The following is a 21,963-nucleotide window of genomic DNA, read 5'->3' as shown; positions in this document are numbered from 1 at the left end:
GTGCTGGTATTACAGGCGTGAGCCACTGTGCCCGGCCATCACTTTGTTTTTAAAGCAAAATAATGCCCAAGGGCTGCCGAGTGACTCAAAGCAGAATCCTCTTTCCTGTAGTAAGATGAGTGGAAAGGAGAGCTCCCTGAAACGGCTAGAGTCTTAGATGTTGCTCCTTTCCCCTAATAAACTCCATAGCTGTCCATTGGCATGGGTGGGAAGTAGCAGAATTCCGGTGCTGGATGGAAGGGTTCTCTGCGGTTGGAAGGGGCAGGAATGGCAGTGCTTTCTGAGTCTCTACAACCAGGCAGGTTTGGCTTCAAACAACTGCCAAGCCCAAGCAAGGAGAACAAAGCCACCCTTCTATGTAAGCTCCGTTGGCTGTGTAAGCTCCTGACGCGCCGTCTGCCCTAATAGAAGCAAGGGGCCAGGACCCTGAATTTTATGGGGCCTTGACTAATGTGCCTCCTAGTCTGTGTCCTCACCCTCCTTGTGGACTTAGGTTTCAGGTATCTCAGAGGCAGACCCACAGGCTCTGCTCCAGGGCATGAAGGTAAGGAAACAGCTTGCACGATTCTTAGAACTGGAGGTGGGTGGGGTGGGGTCATAATATTTTATACCAAGGCTTCATTCTCCCTCTAATTTCTCCCTTTACAACCTGTGTTTCTGAGCCCTTCCTTGTGCAAGCATGGAACTCATCTGTGAGCCGTTGGCCTTCTCGCCTTTCTGGGTATCAACCAGTGTTGCTGGTATATAGAGAGTGGAGGGTGCCACAGGCCTCTGGGGAAATGGGGCCAGCCCTACTCAGAGGCCTACCTAGCTGGGTCCCCTCACTTCCACCTAGAGGACAGAGCGGGAAACTGTCTCCTCTAATGCTTGTTCTTAATTTTTCTCCGTATTTCTCTCCACATCCCCTGCCAAGCCCCCTTCAATACTGCTGTCTTCTCATCAGATCAAGCCCAGCACCAGTCTTTGCAATGGATTTTTAAGGCACAGATTCTGAATAATTTGTAAGGACGTAATCTCTAGCTTGGCCTAGGACACCTTGTTCTCTCTCTCCTTCCAGCCAGCAGCACCCTCCTGTCTGACCCTTGGGGTTTTGTGTCCCTTTTAGTTAACCCATTTTACCAGAGTCCCTAGGACAAGGCCACGCTTTTGGTTACAGCCCTGTGGGGCTCTTGTTTTTGTTGTGTTTTTTTGTTTTTTTGGTATTTTTTTTTTTTTTAGAGACACTGTCTCATTCTATCACCCAGACTGGAGTGCAGTGATGTGATCTCATTGCAACCTTACACTCCTGGCCTTAAGCGATTCTCTTACCTGGGCCTCCCAAAATAATGTAATTACAGGCATGAGGCACCACACCCGGCCCAGATTCAGCTTCTTTAACCTCATCTTGAAATCTTTCTCCTCAAAGGCCAGGCACAGTCAGTCACACCTGTAATCCCAGAACTTTGGGAGGTCGAAGCAGTAGGCTCGCTTGAGCCTAGGAGTTGGAGACTGCAATGAGCTATGATCACACCACTGCGCTTCAGCCTGGGTGACAGAGTGAGACTCTGTCTTCAAAAAAAAAAAGCCTGGCATGGTGGCTTACTCCTGTAATGCCAGCACTTTGGGAGACCGATGCAGGTGGATCACTTGAGCTCAGGAGTTAGAGGCTGCAGTGAGCTATGATCGCACCACTTCACTCCAGCCTGGGTGACAGAGTGAGACTCTGTCTTTATTTTATTTTATTTTTAATTTATTTTTATTTTTTTGAGATGGAGTTTTGCTCTCTTGCCTAGGCAGGAGTGCGGTCGTGCGATCTCAGCTCACTGCAACCTCCAGCTCCCAGGGTCAAGCGATTCTCCTACCTCAGCCTCCCAAGTAGCTGGGACTACAGGCGTGCACCACCACGCCCAACTAAATTTTGTATTGTTAGTAGAGACAGGGTTTCACCATGTTGGCCAGGATGGTCTCGATTTCTTGACCTGGTGATCCACCTGCCTCAGCCCAAAGTGCTGGGATTACAGGCATGAGCCACTGCGCCCGGCCAATATTCTGTCTAAAAAAAGAAAAAAAAGGAAAGCTTTTTTCCCCAGACCAGCCACCTAGGATCCCTGGGCATAACCCACAAGTCCTCTGACTCAATTTTTGATGCTAACTTTGAGTCTCATCCCAGAACCATGAGCTGGACTGCACTCCACCCCACCCTGCTTACCTTTAGTTCCATTTTCTTTCTTCACTCACTGTTTTTCTCAATAGTTTTTGCATTTTCCTTTGTTTTCTCACAATTCTGCCCCTGGGGTGCCCATCTCTCTTGGGTGGAAGTCCTCACCCCCTTATCAGACATCATCTTCTGCCTTCCCTCCCTGGTTTTCTAGGACCTGGACGGCATGGATGCTGATATCTTAGGTCTGAAGAAGTCTAATCCAGCTCCTAGCAAAAAAGCTGCAAAGGACCCTGGGAAAGGAGAGCTGCCCAGCCACCCCAAGCCTGCAGGTGGGTCAGTACCCAGTGAGAAAGGTACATGAGAGACGGCTCCTCGAATCTGTTAGGGAGACTTTGAGGATGTGGAAGATGCTAGTAGGAAGCGTTTGTGTCCTTGGGTTTTCTCTGCGCAAGCTGGAGAGGTCAAGAAGCAGTTGTGTGTGTGTGTGAGTGTGTGTGGTGGGGTAAGGGGACGGCTTGAGTTTCCTCCCTTCCTCGAGCTGTTCCAGGCCCTCTGGGTCCAACATGGGCAGCTCCTGGAGAAGCTGTGTGAGTTAAAATGGAGAACTCTATGGTAGCCTGTGCCTCTCCTGAACCCATGTCTCTGGAGTGACTCATGATGAGGGAGCGGAGGTAGCTCCTACCACGTTTCCCTACCAGAAGCCCATGGGAGAACTGGAGACTCCTCCCTTGGCTGTGCCCATGGCCATGAGCCCCCAGCTTCCCAGGAAGAAGTGTACCCCATCCCAGAGGTCCCAGTCCATGGTATGGGAGGAAGACTTTGGCCAGGAGAGACTCAGGCCTACAACCTTGCCTTCTGCTTCCTGCAGGGGGCGCCATATCCACCAAGAAGTCACCTCCGTCTCCCAGCAGCTCTGGGCATCAGAACAGGAGGTTTTCCTCTGAAGGTATCATAGGCTCCTGTCATGCCTCTGGGACACTCTGGTTTGGGAGTGGAGCAGCCTGGGTACACTTACTGGCCCGAGGCCCCGCTGCTGCCTATGTCACATGGGGAGCAGAGAGCTGGTGCCACTGGTTTAGTTCCTCATGAATTCGTGTCGGGACCAGTTATATTGTATCGGCTGAGATACTGGGGAACTTACTTGCAAAGACCTTAAAGCCAGGCATCAAACTGAAGATTTTCCCCAATATAGGAAGAAGCCCCTTTCCCGTCATGAATGTGTGGACATTTTATATCTCTTTTGATGCTTGAGGGACATTTCCAGAAGGCCTTGCAGCCTGCAGAGTCAGAGGCCCCACGGGCAAGCCTGCAGCAGGCCCCGTAAGCCCAGGGCCGCCCTCCGACTCCCTCTCCCCTTGCCCGGCCTCTGGAGTCCCTGTTGCCCCAGGCCCCACCCTCCAGATGCCAGGGGGCTTGTTTATGTACTGGAGCAGCCATAAGTCTTGACTTGAGCGCTGCTCCCCAGTTCAGGCTTGCTTTTCCTCAACTAAGTGCTGTGGTCTGACCTGTGCTTTCCCTTCTGCTGTGAGACTTGGAAGACCCGTTGGCAGGACTTCTCTCCTATGATGAAGAAGGAATCACCAAGAAGCCGCCTGTGACAGAGAGTAAAACAGCTTCTGACAAGAGCCCCAGCACACTCAGAGATCAAGGTAGGGTGGAGTGGGCTCATTTCCCATCCTGGAGGAAGGCTTTATTGGCAACAGGCTAACCAGCCTTTCTGGAGCAGAACCAGAGGCCTCTCCCGGGTGGGGACCAGAGGTGTAAGGTCCAGTACAAAGAGATCATCAGCCTTTAGGAATAGGGAGGTAGGATGTGTGAGTCTGAGAGTAGGCTGGAGGAATTGGGTCCCGTGACAGACCGGGCAGGTCTAAAGCCTGTCGTCCTACCCAAAGGTGCAGAGAAACCATCCCCCAACCCATTCAGATATCACAGCTGAGGGCAAGAAGGCTGTGGACATTGGGCCTTGTGTTCTGTCTTTCAGGTCCCTCTATTCCGCTAACTCCTGGAGACACCCCCATCCGAAAAAGAGAAGAATTGTTTGACGATGGGGATGACATCATGGCCACCTTGGGGTTTGGAGACAGCCCCAAAGCAGAGAAGACGCAGATGGGAGACCAGTAAGGATCCCTCTGAGTAGGCCGGGCTGCTGCCTAGGCTGTCGCTTCAGGTTCAGGGAAAAGCTGGTGGACGGGTACTGCGGGGGTCCCAAGAGCCCCTCATACCCACACATTCCTGCCGTGTGTCCCATCCTGCAGGGAAGGGCCTCGCCCTGCTCGCTCCACGCTGGATGAGCTGCTGGGTCGAGGCACGGCCACCAAACTCCTGGCCCGCCCGGGCACAGGGGAGCACAGGGAGTTCAAGCTAGACAAGAAGTACCAGCGGCCACAGGGTAAGGAGGCTTGCGGGGGCCGCGACAGGACGGGAGGGAGGCCTCTAGATCAGGCTTTCATTACAACCTGTAATAAGAAATCAGCCTCACATCCTGATACACACACGTAATTATACACGTCTGTAGCTGAGACAAAAGCGTCATGTAATAATACTTACCGAGACCACTGTTCGTGCTCAGTCGTCTATGATTGAGATGCTGTTTGATTTGGAAACACACTGACTGTGACACATTAAGCTGGTTTCTCGGCCCCCTCATGGGTAGCAGCTTGCATCTGAAAAGCACTGCTCTGGCCAGTGTTTCTCAAAGCATCGGCCCACAGGCTGTCCGCTGAGAATCGTTCTTGTGACACACGCAGCTTGCTGGACCTGACCTCAAGGGATCCTGGGGCAGGGCCCGCCTACTGCAAGGCCACTGCATCTTTCTGGCCAGTGCCTGAGGTGCTCCCTTCACAGCAGCTTCCCTCTGCTTGTCTTACACAACAAGCTACCAAATTCAGCTTTTGTTAGAATTTTGCAGCCGCAAATGAGCTCGGTTTCCCCTACTCCAGATCATGGTCACAGGCTCCTTAATTCACAGAGAGTGAAGATGCATGGGGGGACGAGGACTTCACCTTTGGAGCCTATCAGCCCACCGTGGGCTCCTCTGAGGGCCGGCAGTCCCGCAGGCAGTCTGTCAGGTAAGTGGGGCCTGCAGGAGGCCTGGCCTCTGAGACAGATCGTCCACTGGGAAGATAGGCCCCTGCAGCTGGCCCCTGTCCCACCCAAGAGTCTCGTGTGGTAGGCCACAGGGTACAAGGCCTTCAGCTCTGTGGGTGCTGGAGGAAGCAGGAGATGGCCTGGTCTCGCCAGCCCAGACAGAGTGGTGGAGACGGCCCCAGTGGGAGCCCCCATCCCAGACACTGCTCAGGTTCGCCAGTGCCCCACCCAGCCTCAGAAGGAAAGGAGCAGGTAGGCCTGCCTCCACCTAAAGTCCCTGAAATCATAAAAGGCTGTAATGTCACTCAGTCTTCCCAAGGAACATACATCCCGATGGGTAGCAAGACCTCTACAGTGGCCTCTGCAGTGGCATCTCAGACCCTGCTTCCCAGGAACTCTGCTGTTGAACCTGCCGTGACAATTCGGACAGCGTGATCCTCACAGTTTACCAAAAAAAAATTAAAGCAGTGATAGGATTTTCTGAGTCTGGTGTTTTTTTCCCAATATATATTTTAAACTTTAGATTTTGAAGGAATTTCAAACTTCAAAAGTTGGCTGGGTGCGGTGGCTCACACCTGTAATCACAGCAGTTTGGGAGACCAAGGCAGGTGGATCACCTGAGGTGAGGAGTTCGAGAACAGCGTGGCCAACATGGTGAAACCCCGTCTCTGCTAAAAATACAAAAAGAAGCTGGGCGTGGTGGTGGGCACCTGTAATTCCAGCTACTCGGGAGGCTGAGGCAGGAGAATCGCTTGAACTCCAGAGGCAGAGGTTGTGGTGAGCTGAGATTGCACCACTGCACTCCAGCCTAGGCAATAGAGTGAGACTCCATTTCAAAAAAAACACTTCAGAAGTTGTAAGAACAGCGCCGGGAGCCCTCTCATCCTTTCCCAGGTTCAGCAGTTGTTCCTATTACGCCAGGTTGGCTTCTTCAGCCGCTTTCTATCTGAATAGCTCTGTGCTTATTGGCATTTCTTCCCACACCCAGTATGTTCTTCACCCTGGGTACCTGCTGCCACTGGTCAGTGACAGATGAAGGCCACGGCCGAACAAATGAAGTAACTGTTGTTGGAAAACCTGGAAACCACTTAATCCAATTTATTATTATTTTTAGACAGAGTCTCACTCTGTCACCCAGGCTGGAGCGCAGTGGCATGGTCTCTGCTTACCGCAACCTCCACCTCCCAGGTTCAAGCAGTTCTTGTGCCTCAGCCTCCCAAGTAGCTGGGATTACAGGTGCCCGCCACCACACCTGGCTTTTTTTGTGTGTTTTTAGTAGAGATGGGGTTTCACTGTGTTGGCCAGGCTGGTCTCGAACTCCTGGCTTTAAGCGATCTGCCCACCTTGGCCTCCCAAAACTCTGGGATTACAGGTGTGAGCCACCATGCTCGGCCTGATTTTTCTTTAGACCTGTGTGCCCATGGCTGTCATTTCATGATGTTCCTGTTCTCTGCGGGGAGAACTGTCCCTGGTTCATGTGATGGAAGTCAAGATCTCTGTACTTCGTTGTTCTACAGACAGCACGTGGCCTGCCACATGAGCCAGTCCAGGAGCCACTGCTTACTGGGCCTCAGCTGACCATGCAGGGTCCCTGGGCATCGTGCCGCCCAGCCACAGGCTGCTAGGGGGCCACTGGGACTGGCTGCTTCCCCTGCCTGACACCCTCCTTTCTGTCTTGAAGTAGGTTCTTAGCAGACAGTGGCCCAGACCCCAAGGGAGAACCAGGCTCCAAACAGAGCCCTCCAGCTGCTTCCAGCCCCATCCAGCCCAGGAAGGGAGGAGCTGACTGGCTGGGCCTCAAGGACGAGGACTTGGACCTGCTCCCTGCCTCACCCACCAGAGAGGCCCATTGGGAAAGCTCAGTGCCTGCCACGCCCTCAGTGCCTGCTCCTGCGAGCCAGCACTCCACACCAGCTGGGCTGCCCCCCTCCAGGGCACAGCCACCAACCGAAGGGGCAGGGTCCCCTGCCAAAGCCAGCCAGGCTTCCAAGCTGCGAGCCTCCAAGGAGGAGGAAGAGGAGGACTGGCTGAGACATACCCTGTCTCGGAAGAAGTCCCAAGGCCTGGCCAGAGAGCAGCGTGCTGGGGCCTCTGAGGGCCTGAGTTTGGCGGGGACAGTGGGCTATCCCCCTTCTGGCAGGTATGGGCTTGGGCTGCTGTGGCTAGTGGGGGAGGACTGGCTGCAGACTTGAGGAGCCCTTTGCCCCTTCACCTGTTGCAGCCTCAGTCGGGAGTTGGGGAACAAGGCAGGGCACTGTGGGCACAGAGGCCGTTTCTTGGCTTTGCTACTCTGCCTTTTGGGCACTGCAGAGAGAGCCTCTGGCTCCCGGGCTTGCCCCAGGGACACACCCAAGAAGGAGCGCTGTTGACATTCATGCCCTGACCGCCATGGGGACAGGTGCTAACTTGATCGGGCAGAAGACAGAAGGTACCTGAGGTGGCAGACACACCACTGCCCTGTCACAGCGCCCTCAGGCTGGAAGCCCCAGCGTCCAAACAACTAGTGCTTCTGCCGACTCCACTGAAGTGAATATGGCGTGTGTGAGACGAAATATCCCTGTGCTCTTTGAGAGTGTTAGAAGAGACACGGTGGCCAAGAGGCACCTCCTGGAGAAGCCCCTCTCCGCGGGGCAGGATAGCGAGTGACCTCTGAGGGCAGGAAGGCACAAGGGGCCGGCAGGCTGGGGGAGTCCAGAGGAAGTGGTGAGATGTGCTATGGCCAGAGCCCAGGGTAGTGACCTGGGGAATTTATGGCAGCCCAGGGACATCACCCAGTCCTGGGGTTGATGTCAGGAGGGCAGTTTTGACTTTGACCTGAGGCCAAGGGGAAAGCTCAGGCCAAAACAGAAGAGAGCCTGTCTCTTCACTGACCTGTGAGCCGAGAAAGAGGTGGAAATAATGGGAAAGGGAGCCAGCCAGATTTGGAAGACTGAGCAGAACCTTAATCTAGAGCTGAGCCAAGTTAAGTGGGCTGGAACAGGGCTCTGAACTTGAACTTGACTCCAGTGTCTATAACATTTCCATTGTCACTGCTTGGACCGTGTCCATTCACTGCGCCACTGTGGACACTGAGGCAGGAAGGGGGTACTTGAAGGGAAGAGACACCCTGAAATCCCAGGAGCTCAGATGTGGGAAGAGAACGCCCCAAGATGGGATGATGGGAGCAGGAGGAAGGGCGTCCACGAGCTTCACATGTGAAGCCCGTCCTGGGACCCATCTTCATCCAGCCTGACCTGGGCCTTCTGTCACTTTCACCTTGAATGTGCCTTTCCTCAGCCAACCTGTCACCGGCACACAAGAACTTGAGCAAGCAGCTGCTGGAGGGAGCTCCGGAGCAACCGCACAAGAAAGACCGTGTGTCAGGCCTGGTGACTCGGGGTAGGCCTGGGCTGTGGGCTGAGTGGGAGTGAGATCGTGGTGGGCAGCACAGGCCTCTGTCCTTAGAGAGGGACACAGAGGCTGCTCACCCTGCCCCATCCCTGTGTCCTCAGGTCCCCTGTGACTCGGAACCATGCTGCCTCAGCACTCCCTACAGGTTCCCCAAAGAGGGGACCAGCCCCTGGAGACCTCTCGGCCACTGGTTTGTTTTTTGTTTTCTGCTTCGTTTGTCAGTTTAACCCTGGGTGAGGAAGAGTTGCTTTGAGCTTCCTTTGGGGTCCCTGGGACATGAGTGACACTAGCCCCTCCTGGACACTCACAGACCCAGAGCCCTGGACCTCCTGCTCATTTCTCTGCTGTTGATGTTTCAGAGCCTGCCACCTGTTTCCCGAGCACCCAGGAACCCACAGAGCCTTCCATGCCCATCCAGGTAGGGGTGTGGGCAGACAGGTCTAGCTCAGGGCCTAGGGAGCAATTCTCCATGCCCAGAGGCAACACCAACAGTTTGTCCTGATGACCTGCCAGAAAAAATATGTCAAACATATTTTTTTTTTTGTGCCACCTGCTCTTACAAACATGCCACCTGCTCTTACAAATGTGACGTCAGCCAGCTCCCCCGGCACCCCCCACCAGAACTTGCCTGAATCTTTAGCCTCGCTGCTCCCAGGGAGAGCTGGGTGTTAATTTGCCTACATCAGTGAGGAGTTTGAGGAAGTAGCCAGGCCGGGGAGCTGGGATGCTGCAGTCAGAAAGCAGGGCCCAGGGTCCTGTTCTGTCAAGAAAGCCTCCTCCACCCCTGCCATCCTCGCACCACACCTCTGCCTCTGTTTCCCATGTGTGGCAGTCACCTGTGACATGTAGGCCTGGGAGGTGTGGCCCCCAGGAGTGTGTCCCTGGGAGATGGTGGGTAGGGGACAGCTTGTGGGAACCAGATTAGTGTCAACTTGTGGGCTTCAGGCCTGACAAGAAAAGCCAGCATCAGCTTTTGTCGTAGCAGAGACTCTGCTGGGGCTCAGCCATTTGTCTGGGAAGCCGGAGACTATACAGGGGAGGAAGCTGTTCCGGGGCGGTGGAGGGAGACATGCTCCTGACCAGACCTGCAAGGGGAGGTACACTGGGGACTGCTCAGCCACAGTGACTTGGACTCTCCAAGGCCTTGGACCCATCTGCAGCCACAGATCAGATGCAGGGAGGTCCAGTGAGCAGCAGGCCAGGAGGTAGCTGATCTCAGCTGGGCCCTGTCCCCTCCCTAACCAGGAACACCTCTCTTCCTCTCCTCCAGCCCCTGCTCCCAGAGTCCCTGGCCCGGAGCCTGCTGCCAGGCACAGAATACAAGAAGCAGCTCCTGGCAGCACAGGGGCAGCTTCAGAGCGGCACCACTGAGCTCCAGGCCAAACTGCTACAGAGCCAGGCCCGGCTGGCAGAGCTGGAGACCCAGGTAAGGGCAGTGGGGCCACTGGCGCTGGGGGCAGGGTTGCGATGGGAGGGGACACTGAGAGTGGCTGAAAGCTTCCCCATGAGGGAGGAGGGGCTATTGGCACAGGGCAGCGTGGAGTACAGCTGCCTCCCCTCCCTGGTCGCTGGCCCTCCTGCCGTCTTCTAGGTGCGGAAGCTGGAGCTGGAACGGGCCCAGCATGAGCTGCTGCTGGGGAGTCTGCAGCAGCAGCACCAGGCAGACCTGGAGCTCATCGAGAGTGCACACAGGTAACCTGGTGCTGGCCCCAGCTCTGCCTCGGATCTCACGCTGACCCCAAAGGCCATCCCAGTGTGTCTGGAGAGGCTTTTAGGTGGCAGCCCTCTGCCTTCCTCTCACCATGGCTGGGTGTTCTGTTGGCAGAAGCCGCATCAAGATGCTAGAAACATCGTACCAGCAACGGGAGGAGCGGCTCCGGAGAGAGAACGAGGAGCTGTCAGCTCGGTATCTGTCGCACTGCCAGGAGGCTGAACAGGCCCGTGCTGAGCTCATGGCCCAGCACCAGCGGCGCTTGGCGGCCACAGCGCAGGAGAAGGACCAGGAAATGCAGCGGCTCCAGGAGCTGCAGCGGTGAGGCCCAGGGACAGGCAGCTGGGGAGCGGGCTTGCAAGGAGTAGCCGGAAGAGAGCCATCCCCATGAGACCCTTCGCTGTGACTCAGCAGCCTTTGGACAGGGGTTCGGTTCCTTCCCTCCCGGTCCAGTGAGTGAGGACTGAGGGCTGGGCACACTGACTCATCACACCCATGGGTAGGGGTGCCACCTGCTCTTACAGAGGCAGGAGGGGTACCCACAGGCTGTTTAGGCACGGCATGGCAGCAGCAAGTCCCCCAGGGTCTAAGCACAGGGTCATCCACTCACCTACTCACGCAGTAGAGGCTAGAAACAAGATCCACCTGGGAAAGGCTTGCGCTGTTGTGCCTGCCATGTTGATAGGGTTGCCTTTCTAGAAGAGAAGGAAACTAAGAAAAGTTACCTAAGGGAGTCAGGTTGATGAAGGCAGAGGCAGCCTTTTAAAACTGCTCAGGGCCGGGCACAGTGGCTTACACCTGTAATCCCAGCACTTTGGGAGGCCAAGGTGGGAGGATCACTTGAGGCCAGCTGTTTGAGACCAGCCTGGGCAACACAGTGAGACCTTGTCTCTAAAAACAATTTTTTTTTTTTTTTGAGACGGAGTCTCGCTCTGTCACCCAGACTGGAGTGCAGTGGCCGGATCTCAGCTCACTGCAAGCTCCGCCTCCTGGGTTTACGCCGTTCTCCTGCCTCAGCCTCCCGAGTAGCTGGGACTACAGGCTCCCGCCACCTTGCCCAGCTAGTTTTTTGTATTTTTTAGTAGAGACGGGGTTTCACCGTATTAGCCAGGATGGTCTCGATCTCCTGACCTCGTGATCCACCTGTCTCGGCCTCCCAAAGTGCTGGGATTACAGGCTTGAGCCACCGCGCCCGGCAAAACAATTTTTAAATTAGCTGGCATGATAGTGTACTCCTGTAGTTCCAGCTACTTGGGAGGCTGAGGCAGGAGGATACCTTGAGCCCAAGAGATCAGGGCTGCAATGAGCTATGATCATGCCACTGCACTCCAGCCTGGACCACAGAACAAAACCCTGTCTCTAAAAACATTTAAAAAATAAAATAGGCCGGGCGCGGTGGCTCAAGCCTGTAATCCCAGCACTTTGGGAGGCGAGACGGGCGGATCACGAGGTCAGGAGATCGAGACCATCCTGACTAACACGGTGAAACCCCGTCTCTACTAAAAAATACAAAAAAACTAGCCGGGCGAGGTGGTGGCGCCTGTAGTCCCGCTACTCGGGAGGCTGAGGCAGGAGAATGGCGTGAACCCGGGAGGCGGAGCTTGCAGTGAGCTGAGATCCGGCCACTGCACTCCAGCCTGGGCGACAGAGCGAGACTCCGTCTCAAAAAAAAAAAAAATAAATAAAATAAAATAAAATAAACACTTGGGAGGCCAAGGTAGGAGAATTGCTTGAGGCTAGGAGTTCAAGACCAGCCTGGGCAACATAGTGAGACCTCATCTCTACCAAAAAGAAAAAGAAAAGAAAAGAAAGACTGCTTGGGGCCGGGTGCAGTGGCTCATGTCTGTAATCCTAGCGCTTTGGGTGGCCAAGGCAGGCAGATTGCCTGAGCTCAGGAGTTCGAGACCAGCCTGGGCAACACGGTGAAACCCCGTCTCTACTAAAATACAAAAAATTAGCCGGGCGTGGTAGTGGGCGACTGTAGTCCCAACTACTTGGGAGGCTGAGGCAGGAGAATTGCTTGAACCCAGGAGGCGGAGGTTGCAGTGAGCCAAGATCATGCCAGTGCACTCTAGCCTGGGTGACAGACCGAGACTCCACCTCCAAAAAAAAAAAAAAAAAGCTGAATAATGGGAGGATTGCCCATCTTAGTGTGTGTAGCATTGAGGCACCATGACAGATAAGACAGAGGAGCTGGGGAAACTGAGGCAGTGCCCGGCGGAGGAGAGGCCTGGGAGCAAGGGCTGCTCGGAAGCACGCCCTTCCACAAGGAATTACCGCATCCGGGTGGTCCAGCTCAGAGTGACCACCTTCCCCTCCCGCCTCCCCTCAGGGCGTCCATCCTAGAGATGCGCAGAGACCACGAGGAGCAGCTGCAGCGGCTAAAGCTGCTGAAGGACCGAGAGGTCGATGCGGCCACCAGCGCCACCTCTCACACGCGGTACGTGCGCCGCCCCAACCATGCCCGCCTGAGGGGGGAGTCTGGGGAGTCCCTGAGACCTTCAGGAGGGGCTGACCCAGTCTTCTTCCAGGTCCCTGAATAGCATCATCCACCAGATGGAGAAGTTCTCCAGCAGCCTGCACGAGCTGTCTTCCCGCGTGGAGGCCTCGCACCTCACCACCTCCCAAGAGCGGGAGCTGGGGATCCGGCAGCGTGACGAGCAGCTGCGGGGTACGCCCTCCCCTCTCAGCCACCCGGGCTCCTGGTGGGAAGGGGAGCAGCTGCTGAGCACCCTGTGGGTTGCCCCCAGCACTGCAGGAGCGGCTGGGCCAGCAGCAGCGGGACATGGAGGAGGAGCGGAGCCGGCAACAGGAAATCATCGGGAAGATGGAGGCGCGGCTGAATGAGCAGAGCCGGCTGCTGGAGCAGGTGAGGCCCATCCTCCTGGCCCTCCTGCCATGGGACCTCTTCTCCAGGGCACCCGCAGGCATGGCAGCACTGCTGACCTCACCTCCTCAGGTCAGCGCCCCACGTGCGGCTTCTGCCTCTACATTCCCCTGCCCCGGCCAGGCCCTCAGCACTGCCCACCTGAGCATGCAGGGGCTGCCTGGCCCCCACCACGCCCTGCCTGCTCCTCAGCACCACAAGCCCCTCGGCCACCTTGGCTGCCCTCCACAGTCTAGCCCCCGCAACCATCAGCTGCACTTCCCACTTCCTGACACTCCAATCTGTCACATCAGCTGAGGCCTGACATTAGGACAGATGCTCTTGCCTGTTAAATGTCACCCTAGCCTCCAGCTCTCACAGAGACACTTCAATTCCCTAGATACCTTTCATATATAAGCACATGCTTTATTTAAATAATAATGACCTGGCCGGGCTCAGTGGGTCACGCCTATAATCCCAGCACTTTGGGAGGCCGAGGCAGGTGGATCACGAGGTCAGGAGATCGAGACCATCCTGGCTAACACGGTGAAACCCCGTCTCTACTAAAAATACAAAAAATTAGCTGGGCGTGGTGGCGGGCGCCTGTAGTCCCAGCTACTCGGGAGGCTGAGGCAGGAGAATGGCGTGAACCTGGGAGGTGGAGCTTGCAGCGAACTGAGATCGCGCCACTGCACTCCAGCCTGGGAGACAGCAAGACTCCGTCTCAAAAATTAAATAAATAAATAAATAACAATGACCTTAGCCAGGCACAGTGGCCAGTGCCTGTAATCCCAGATACTTGGGGGGCTGAAGCAGGAGGATCACTTAAGCCCAAGAATTTGAGACCAGCCTAGCGAGACCATAGCAAGACCCCACCTCTAAAAAAATTTTTTATGCCAGGCTAGTTGACTCACGCCTGTAATTCCAGCACTTCGGGAGGCCAAGGCTGGTAGATCACTTGAGATCAGGAGTTCAAGACCAGCCTTGCCAACATGGTGAAACCCCATCTCTACTAAAAATAAAAAAACTAGCTGGGCATGGTGGTGCATGCCTGTAATCCCAGCTATTAGGGAGGCTGAGGCAGGAGAATCACTTGAACCCAGGACGCGGAGGTTGCAACGAGTGGAGACTGCACCACTGCACACCAGTCTGGTTAACAGCAAGACTCTGTCCTAAAAAAATAAATAAATAATAAAAAAATTTAAATTTTGTTTTAGTGAACTGGGTGTGGTGGTGCACACCTGCAATCCCTGCGTTTGCTCACATCCTTGTCCTTACCTGTGGAAATCTTTCTAGGCTGAATTCAACGGTAATGAATCTTTTGATGCTACCACCTCCATGAAGCCTTCCTTGTCCTCCCACCTGTCTTTTTGTCCCCAGCTGTCATAAAGCGCTTTTTTTTTTTTTTTTTTTTTAGAGACAGGGTCTTGCTCTGTCGCCCAGGCTGGAGTGCAGTGGTGTGATCATAGCTAACTGCAGCCTGACCTCCTTGGCTCAAGCCATCCTCCTGCCTCAGCTTCCTGAGTAGCTGGGACTACAGGCACACACCACCACACCCAGCTAATAGTGTATTTTTTGTTGAGATATGGGTCTCGCCATGTTGTCCAGGCTGGCCTTGAACTCCTGGGCTCAAGCAATCCACCTACTTAGGCCTTCCAATATTTTGAGGGTATAGGTGGGAGCCACCACGCCTGACCAAAAAAAAATTTTTTTTAGAGATGGGGTCTCACTGTCACTCAGGCTGGAGTGCAGTGGCAAGATCTCGGCTCACAGCAGCTTGAACCTCCCGGGCTCAAGCAGTCTTCCCACCTCAGCCCCCAAGTAGCTGGGACCACAGGTGCATGCCACTATACCCAGCTAAGTTTCTGTATTTTTTGTAGAAACAGGGGTCTGCCATGTTGCCCAGGCTGATCTCAAACTCCTGAACTCAGACAGTCTGCCCACTTTGGCCTCCCAAAGTGCAGGGGATTACAGGCGTGAACCACCTTGCCCAGTCAAAAACTTTTTTTTTTGAGTCAGAGTCTTGCTCTGTCGCCCAGGCTGGAGTGCAGTGGTGCAATCTCAGCTCACTGCACCCTTCACCTCCTGGGTTCAAGGGATTCTCCTGCCTCAGCCTCCTGAGCTGCTGGGATTACAGGCAACTACCACCACACTCAGCTAATTTTTGTATTTTTAGTAGAGATGGGTTTCACCATGTTGGCCAGGGTGGTCTTGAACTCCTGACCTCAGGTGATCCACCTGTCTTGGCCTCCCAAAGTGCTGGGATTATAGGCCCTAGCCACTGTGCCTGGCCAAAAAAAAAATGTTTTTAAAGAAGAAAATAAAAATATCTCACTAGTCAGAGATGTCCACTGCTGACCTGATATCTATCCTGTAGCCATATCAACATAGATAGAGATGCTTTTATGTTGTGAACCATTTTGATTCGCCTCTTCATTTGGTAACTGTGTTCAGCACCTGCCTGGGGTCCGGCACAGTGAAACTCTTGCCTCGTGCTGTGTGTGGCTGGGCCCACAGCACAGCATTAGGCCACCCTGTGCTTAGCCTGCTTGGCTGATGGGTGAGGACAGGCCATTCAGCGGCAGGGATGTTGCTGCTCCTTGGCCCTCCCAAGCTGCTAGCCTTGGTGCTGTTGGAGACCTGAGGGTTGGGAGGGCACCTGCTGGGTCCTCCTCTCGGGCAGAATCATGCGGGCTGGGCCCTGGCAGTGCCTCTCAGGCACCCCATTTTGTGCCTCTTTGGGAAGGACGGGTCAGTGGCATAGCGTGGGAGACACTGGTGGGTTCGTGCAGCTCCTCAGGGAGTGGCCAGGCATGATCCTCAGGGTGGGAACCACGCTCTCAGTCCTGCCCTGGGCCCTACAGGAACGCTGGCGGGTGACTGCCGAGCAGTCCAAGGCGGAGTCCATGCAGCGCGCCCTAGAGGAGCAAAGGAAGGTCACGGCCCAGCAGATGGCCATGGAAAGGGCGGAGCTGGAGCGGGCCAAGGTGAGTCAAGCCACTGCACTCAGCCCCTGCCCCTGCCATTATGCCCAGGGACACTCACCCTGTGCCCTCACCCCCACATCCCAGAGCACCTTGCTGGAGGAGCAGAAGTCTGTCATGCTCAAGTGCGGGGAGGAGCGGCGGCGCCTGGCGGCCGAGTGGGCGGAGTTCTCCGCGCAGCAAAAGCTGAGTAAGGAGCGGGCCGAGCGCGAGGCCGAACGGGCGCTGCAGGTGGACACCCAGCGGGAGGGCACCCTCATCAGCCTGGCCAAGGTAGGGCCCAGAGCCTCCGGACAGTGGAGGGCCCGGGGTAGCCTGCGCCTCTCCATCTGGACACATCTGCTTCTAGTTTTAGGAGAGTGTAGCACTAATGTCACAAGAGCATAGGGATTAAAACAGTAATCACATCATCATGCTAACAGCTTCCTCCTATTGTCCTAGGTGCATTATACATATTTTATCATTGGATCCTCATATTCCCATGACTTTGATCATTTAGAAATGAGGAAACTGAACTTCAGAGTTGAGCCTGCCACAGTCACGTGGCTTGTGAGGACAGCACCCCGGCTTGGCCCCAGGCTTCTCTGGCCCTCCCTGGAAGCCCTTGGCTCCACCACCCCCTCCCAGGGGCAGGGTGGGCAGAGGGGACCCTAGAGTCCTGCACAGAGCGCAGCGCAACTCCTGGGAGGAGAATGCAGCAGGGCCTCTGCCATCTCCAGGAGCAGGCTGAGCTGAAGATCAGGGCCAGCGAGCTCCGGGCGGAGGAGAAGCAGCTGGCAGCGGAGAGAGCAGCCCTGGAGCAGGAGCGGCAGGAGCTGCGGCTGGAGAAGGAGAGGACCAACGCCACCGCCCTACGTGTCAAGCTCCGCGCCGAGGAGGTGGAGAGCATGAGCAAGGTGCTGCTGGGGCACATGGGTGTGGGCGCGGCTGAGCTCAGGCAGCCCTGACCCAGGCGGCCTCCCTGCAGGTGGCCTCCGAGAAGTACGAGGAGGGGAAGCGAGCATTGCGCGAGGCCCGGCAGGTGCAGGCAGAGCAGCAGGCCCGGTTGCAGGCGGTGCAGCAACAGCAGGAGAGGCTGCGGAAGCAGGAGCAGCACATGCACCAGGCAAGCCTCCCTGAGTGTATGGCACCCCTGCCCCTGACACCCCCAGCCTCCCACCTGACAGCTGAGTCCTTCTTTCCGGGGGAATGGGGACAGGAGCATCTGAGTCTGGCCCAGCAGAGGTTGCAACTGGACCGCGCACGACAGGACCTGCCCTCCAGCCTCATGGGTCTGTTCCCCAGGGCCCAGGGCCCTGCAGCCTCCAGCCAGAGAGGTGAGTGGCTCCAGAAGGAAGGGTCGGCGGCTCAGGAGTGGGCAGGGGCAGTGCTAGGAGTGGGCAGGCCCTCCTCCAGCTGCTCCAGTTAAGGCAGCCAGCTGGGTTTTACAGTCACCTTATTTCTTTTTTACACAAATAATGTGTGTTAATTTTAGGTAAATCAGAAACAGAGAGGAACGCTATTATGAAAAATGTCACCTTTTTCTGGACTAAGAGGAAAAAAAGGAAATTTAAAAAGTCACCATCAGACTGGGCACGGTGGCTCACGCCTATAATCCCAGCACTTTCAGTGGCTGAGGCAGGCGGATCACATGAGATCAGGAGTTCGAGACCAGCCTGGCCAACATAGTGAAACCCTGTCTCTACTAAAAATGCAAAATTAGCCAGGTGTGGTGGCAGGTGCCTGTAATCCCAGCTACTCGGGAGGCTGAGGCAGGAGAATCACTTGAACCCGAGAAGTGGAGGTTGCAGTAAGCTGAGATTGTGCCACTGCACTCCAGCCTGGACAAGAGAGGGAGAGTACATTTAAAAAAAAAAAAAAAAAGTCACCCTCAACACCACTCCCAAGTCTAGAGAGAACCACTTTTCACTTTTAACATTTTAGTGCATGATGTTCCACTCAGGTACATTTTTTTTTTTTTTTTTTTTGAGATGGAGTTTTGCTCTTGTCACCCAGGCTGGAGTGCAGAGGCATGATCTCGGCTCACTGCAACCTCCAACTCCTGGGTTCAAGCGATTCTCTTGCCTCAGCCTCTCAAGTAGCTGGGATTACAGGCATGTGCTACCATGCCTGGCTAATTTTGTATTTTTAGTAGAGATAGGGTTCTGCCATGTTGGCCAGGCTAGTCTCAAACTCCTGACCTCAGGTGATCCACCCACCTTGGCCTCCCAAAGTGCTGGGATTACAGGCATGAGTCAGTGCGCCCAGCCTGGTACATATGTTTTTAAAAACAAAATTAGGATTGTATGTGTTGTTCGACAACGTTACTTTTTTCACTCATTTTCACTCAGTAATGTACACGTGGAACAGGTTTTCAGATCAGTCATTAAACATTTACCAATTCCCAACCAGCACAGTCTTCCCATGAGGCTGCTCTGTACTGAATCATTTGTTGTCTTTTTTTGTGTGTGGGGGGGACAGAGTTTTGCTCTTGTTGCCCAGGCTGGAGTGCAGTGGTGCAATCTTGGTTCACTGCAACCTCCACCTCCCAGGTTCGAGTGATTCTCCTGCTTCACCCTGCCTAGTAGCTGGGATTACAGGCATGTGCCACCATGCCTGGCTAATTTTGTATTTTCAGTAGAGACAGGGTTTCTCCATGTTGGTCAGGCTGGTCTCGAGCTCCCGAACTCAGGTGATCTGCCTGCCTCGGCCTCCCAAAGTGCTAGGATTACAGGCATGAGCCACCGTGCCCGGCCACATGAGCCACCGTGCCTGGCCTGTTGTCTTAAAGAGAAAGAGTACCCAGTGGACATCTTCCTACATACGTCTTTGCACCTTTGCCTGCTTATTTCACTTGAATAAATTCCTATAAATGGTCTCGCCAGGTAGGAGCAGGTATGCATTTGTCAGAGGCTTCTGAGAGTTAGTGCCATTGCACCCTGAGTGTATGGCCAGGGTCCACCCACTGGCAGTGGGGAGCAGCTCTGCAGGAATAAGCTGTGACCGCCTGGTATTTCCACCAACATTTTGGTCCCTGACTTCCTCCTTGGCCTTTTCAGCCCACTTGCCTACTGCTCCCAGCACCCGCTGGTGCAACCAGCCACCAACTGGCCTGGACCCCAGCCCCTTACACCTTCATGCCAGGCTGGTGCTGCTGAGGCACACGGCAGAGCAGGTGAGTCTCTCCTGGCCTTGGGGATCCTTGTGTTCATAAGTCCTTCCTACTCAGGGCAGAGGCAGGGAGGGGCACACGGTAGCCCTGGGGAGGGGTGACCCCAGCTCCTAGGGAGTAAAACTGCAGTTTGCTTAGTGAGGCAATGCTCAGACCTCCTCACTAGGCCAGGTTCTGTGCAAAGCAATTTGCATATGTCATCTCCTGATAACCTATAGTAATAATAATAACAGGCTGGGCCCGGTGGCTCACACCTGTAATCCCAACACTTTGGGAGGTTGAAGCAGGAGGATCACTTGAGCCTAGGAGTTTGAGACCAGCCTGGCCAACATGTTGAGACCCCATCTCTACAAAATGAAAAACTAAAAAATGAAAAGCTAAAAAAATAGGACCGGGTGTGTGGCTCACACCTGTAATCCCAGCACTTTGGGAGGCTATGGTGGGAGGAGCACTTGAGCCCAGGAGTTCGTGGCCAGCCTGGGCAACATAGTAAGACCTCGTCTCCACAAAAAAATAGCTGAGCATGGTGGCATACACGTGTAGTCCCAGCTACTCCAGAGGCTGAGGCAGGAGGATCACTTAAGCCCGGGAGGTAAAGGCTGCAGTGAGCCACAATGGTGCCACTGCACTCCAGGCAACAGAGTGAGACTCTGTCTCAAAAAAATAAATATTAAAAATTTAAAAGTTAGCTGGGCATGGTGGGGCACATCTGTAGTCCCAGCTATTTGGGAGGCTGAGGTGGGAGGATTGCCTGAGCCCAGCTGGTCGAGGCTACAGGTATGTTCACACCACTGCACTTCAGCTTGAATGACAGAGCAAGACACTTGTCTCAAACTAAACAAAACAATAATGATAACAGTTGTCATGGATCATTTCCTGTGTGCCAACCTCAGTGCTGAAGGCTTTGTTTATATTTTCTTTCTTATTTATTTATATTTAGAAATAGGGTCTCATGATGTTGCCTAGGCTGGTCTCAAAGTCCTGAGCTCAAGTGATCCTACCCCCTTGGCCTGCGGATTAGCTAGGATTACCGGCATGAGCCATTGTGCCTGGCCTGCTTTGTGTAAATTTTAAGCCTTTACCCTCACACAGCCCTACAAGGAAGGGCTACAAGGAATGTTTACAGACAAGGAAACTGAGGCTTAGAGACATGAAGTCATGTGCTCGTGAGTTCCACAGCAAACAAGTAGCCTTGCCAGGATTGAGACTGTGGTCTGTCTCACTCCATACCTGGGCTCTTTCACGGCCCCTGCTGACTCCCAGAGCCAGGCAGAGTCAGGGACGATGTGGGGAGGGGCCTTAATGAGGGCTGGCTCAGCTAGTGTCCAGGGCTCCACCTCTCTCTCAGCTCAAGGAAGGTGACCGCCCATCCAAATCTGCCTTGCAGGACCACGACTTCTTGGAGAATGAACAGTTCTTTCTGGAGACCCTGAAGAAAGGGTCCTACAATTTGACATCTCATTCAGCCTGAGTGGGATCCCAGCCGATTCTCCAACAGAGGTTCAGACCCCAGAACTCTCCTGTTCCTCCTGCTGCCTCCACGGAGGCAGTGCCTGGGGAGGATTCTGAGATGCTTGAGGCCTGATGGCAGCTATTCCGTGGACAGGGTGCAAGTGCATCCTTTCCAAGTGTGCCAGCCCGGGGCAGCCCCTGCCTCTGGGGCTCTGTGGTGTAGGCTGTCTTACCACGGCTTTGGCTGCCCTGCCCCAAAGCCATCTGGCTTGGATCTGAAGGTCTGAGCTGGCAGCGAGGACCCCCAGCTCTCACTGAGCTCTGTGGGCTCCCCCTTTCCACAGGTAGACTGTTGTGGGCTCTTTTCGCCTGGGCCTCTTCTGAGGCAGGAGCTTTCTTGAGGGATGCCACAAACAGCCTTCCCTACTCCCTGCCAGAGCAGTTCCCTCCCTGATGAGCTGGAGAAGGGCCCTCTGGCCTCCTGACGGTACAGGGAAGGCACCAGCTAGATCCTCCCTTGTGGTGTGAGATGTTCCTGGAACTCAGCCGGGCCCTCCTCCTCCTGGGCTTGCCCAGAGCCCCCACCCTATTCCTAGCATTGCCCGAAGGACCAACCAGTTTGGGTGGACAGTGGCCTCCTCAGCTTCCTCCCCATCTGGGTGCCACACTGGCGGCAGAGGGAGCTGTGGCGATGGTGGGCCGTGGGGAGGGACGAGGAGGGAAGGCGCCTCTGTGCTGCTCATCTGCCCAAAGCCACAGCTCAGTGGGCGTGCAGTGGAGGTGACAAGGAATCCATCACAACTAGCAGAGATTTCTTTGATCCTCCTCCACTCCCACTGCTTCACTTGACTAAGCTTAAAACAACTGCTTTTGCCATGGCTCATCAGAGTTTATACTTATTTCTTAGAAAATGTTTCCTGGGCAGGGCGCGGTGGCTCAAGCCTGTAATCCCAGCACTTTGGGAGGCCGAGACGGGCGGATCACGAGGTCAGGAGATCGAGACCATCCTGGCTAACACGGTGAAACTCCGTCTCTACAAAAAAAAATACAAAAATCTAGCCGGGCGAGGTGGCGGGCGCCTGTAGTCCCAGCTACTCTGGAGGCTGAGGCAGGAGAATGGCGTAAACCCGGGAGGCGGAGCTTGCAGTGAGCTGAGATCCGGCCACTGCACTCCAGCCCGGG

The 21,963-nt window shown here is 54.9% G+C and overlaps 1 protein-coding gene across 14 annotated transcripts in view; it reads left to right on the top strand.

The window, feature by feature from the left end:
• Positions 1 to 21,664, top strand: part of FBF1 (Fas binding factor 1) — a 31,419-nt gene extending 9,755 nt beyond the window's left edge. For 5 of the 14 annotated variants that reach the window (XM_033182243.1, XM_033182240.1, XM_033182234.1 and 2 more), the window contains 24 exons: positions 494 to 544; positions 2,352 to 2,493; positions 3,009 to 3,086; positions 3,670 to 3,789; positions 4,122 to 4,257; positions 4,396 to 4,529; positions 5,109 to 5,208; positions 6,909 to 7,367; positions 8,504 to 8,605; positions 8,719 to 8,807; positions 8,977 to 9,035; positions 9,888 to 10,043; positions 10,209 to 10,309; positions 10,443 to 10,649; positions 12,661 to 12,768; positions 12,860 to 12,999; positions 13,079 to 13,197; positions 16,059 to 16,181; positions 16,266 to 16,451; positions 16,898 to 17,074; positions 17,146 to 17,283; positions 17,377 to 17,494; positions 19,217 to 19,332; positions 20,717 to 21,664. In XM_033182243.1, coding sequence (XP_033038134.1) covers positions 494 to 544; positions 2,352 to 2,493; positions 3,009 to 3,086; positions 3,670 to 3,789; positions 4,122 to 4,257; positions 4,396 to 4,529; positions 5,109 to 5,208; positions 6,909 to 7,367; positions 8,504 to 8,605; positions 8,719 to 8,807; positions 8,977 to 9,035; positions 9,888 to 10,043; positions 10,209 to 10,309; positions 10,443 to 10,649; positions 12,661 to 12,768; positions 12,860 to 12,999; positions 13,079 to 13,197; positions 16,059 to 16,181; positions 16,266 to 16,451; positions 16,898 to 17,074; positions 17,146 to 17,283; positions 17,377 to 17,494; positions 19,217 to 19,332; positions 20,717 to 20,800 — 3,243 coding nt within the window. In that variant the 3' untranslated portion in view covers positions 20,801 to 21,664. Of the gene's footprint in view, positions 1 to 493; positions 545 to 2,351; positions 2,494 to 3,008; positions 3,087 to 3,669; positions 3,790 to 4,121; positions 4,258 to 4,395; positions 4,530 to 5,108; positions 5,209 to 6,908; positions 7,368 to 8,503; positions 8,606 to 8,718; positions 8,808 to 8,976; positions 9,036 to 9,887; positions 10,044 to 10,208; positions 10,310 to 10,442; positions 10,650 to 12,660; positions 12,769 to 12,859; positions 13,000 to 13,078; positions 13,198 to 16,058; positions 16,182 to 16,265; positions 16,452 to 16,619; positions 17,285 to 17,376; positions 17,495 to 19,216; positions 19,333 to 20,716 lie in introns of those variants that run through there. The other 9 variants (XM_033182239.1, XM_033182238.1, XM_033182236.1 and 6 more) reach the window with 9 other exon arrangements.
• The last annotated feature ends 299 nt before the right edge of the window (positions 21,665 to 21,963 follow it).

This window comes from Trachypithecus francoisi, unplaced genomic scaffold (assembly GCF_009764315.1).
Source record: "Trachypithecus francoisi isolate TF-2019V2 unplaced genomic scaffold, Tfra_2.0 Lachesis_group20, whole genome shotgun sequence".
Taxonomy (NCBI): domain Eukaryota; kingdom Metazoa; phylum Chordata; class Mammalia; order Primates; family Cercopithecidae; genus Trachypithecus; species Trachypithecus francoisi.
This window is presented reverse-complemented; position numbering and strand designations above follow the sequence as displayed.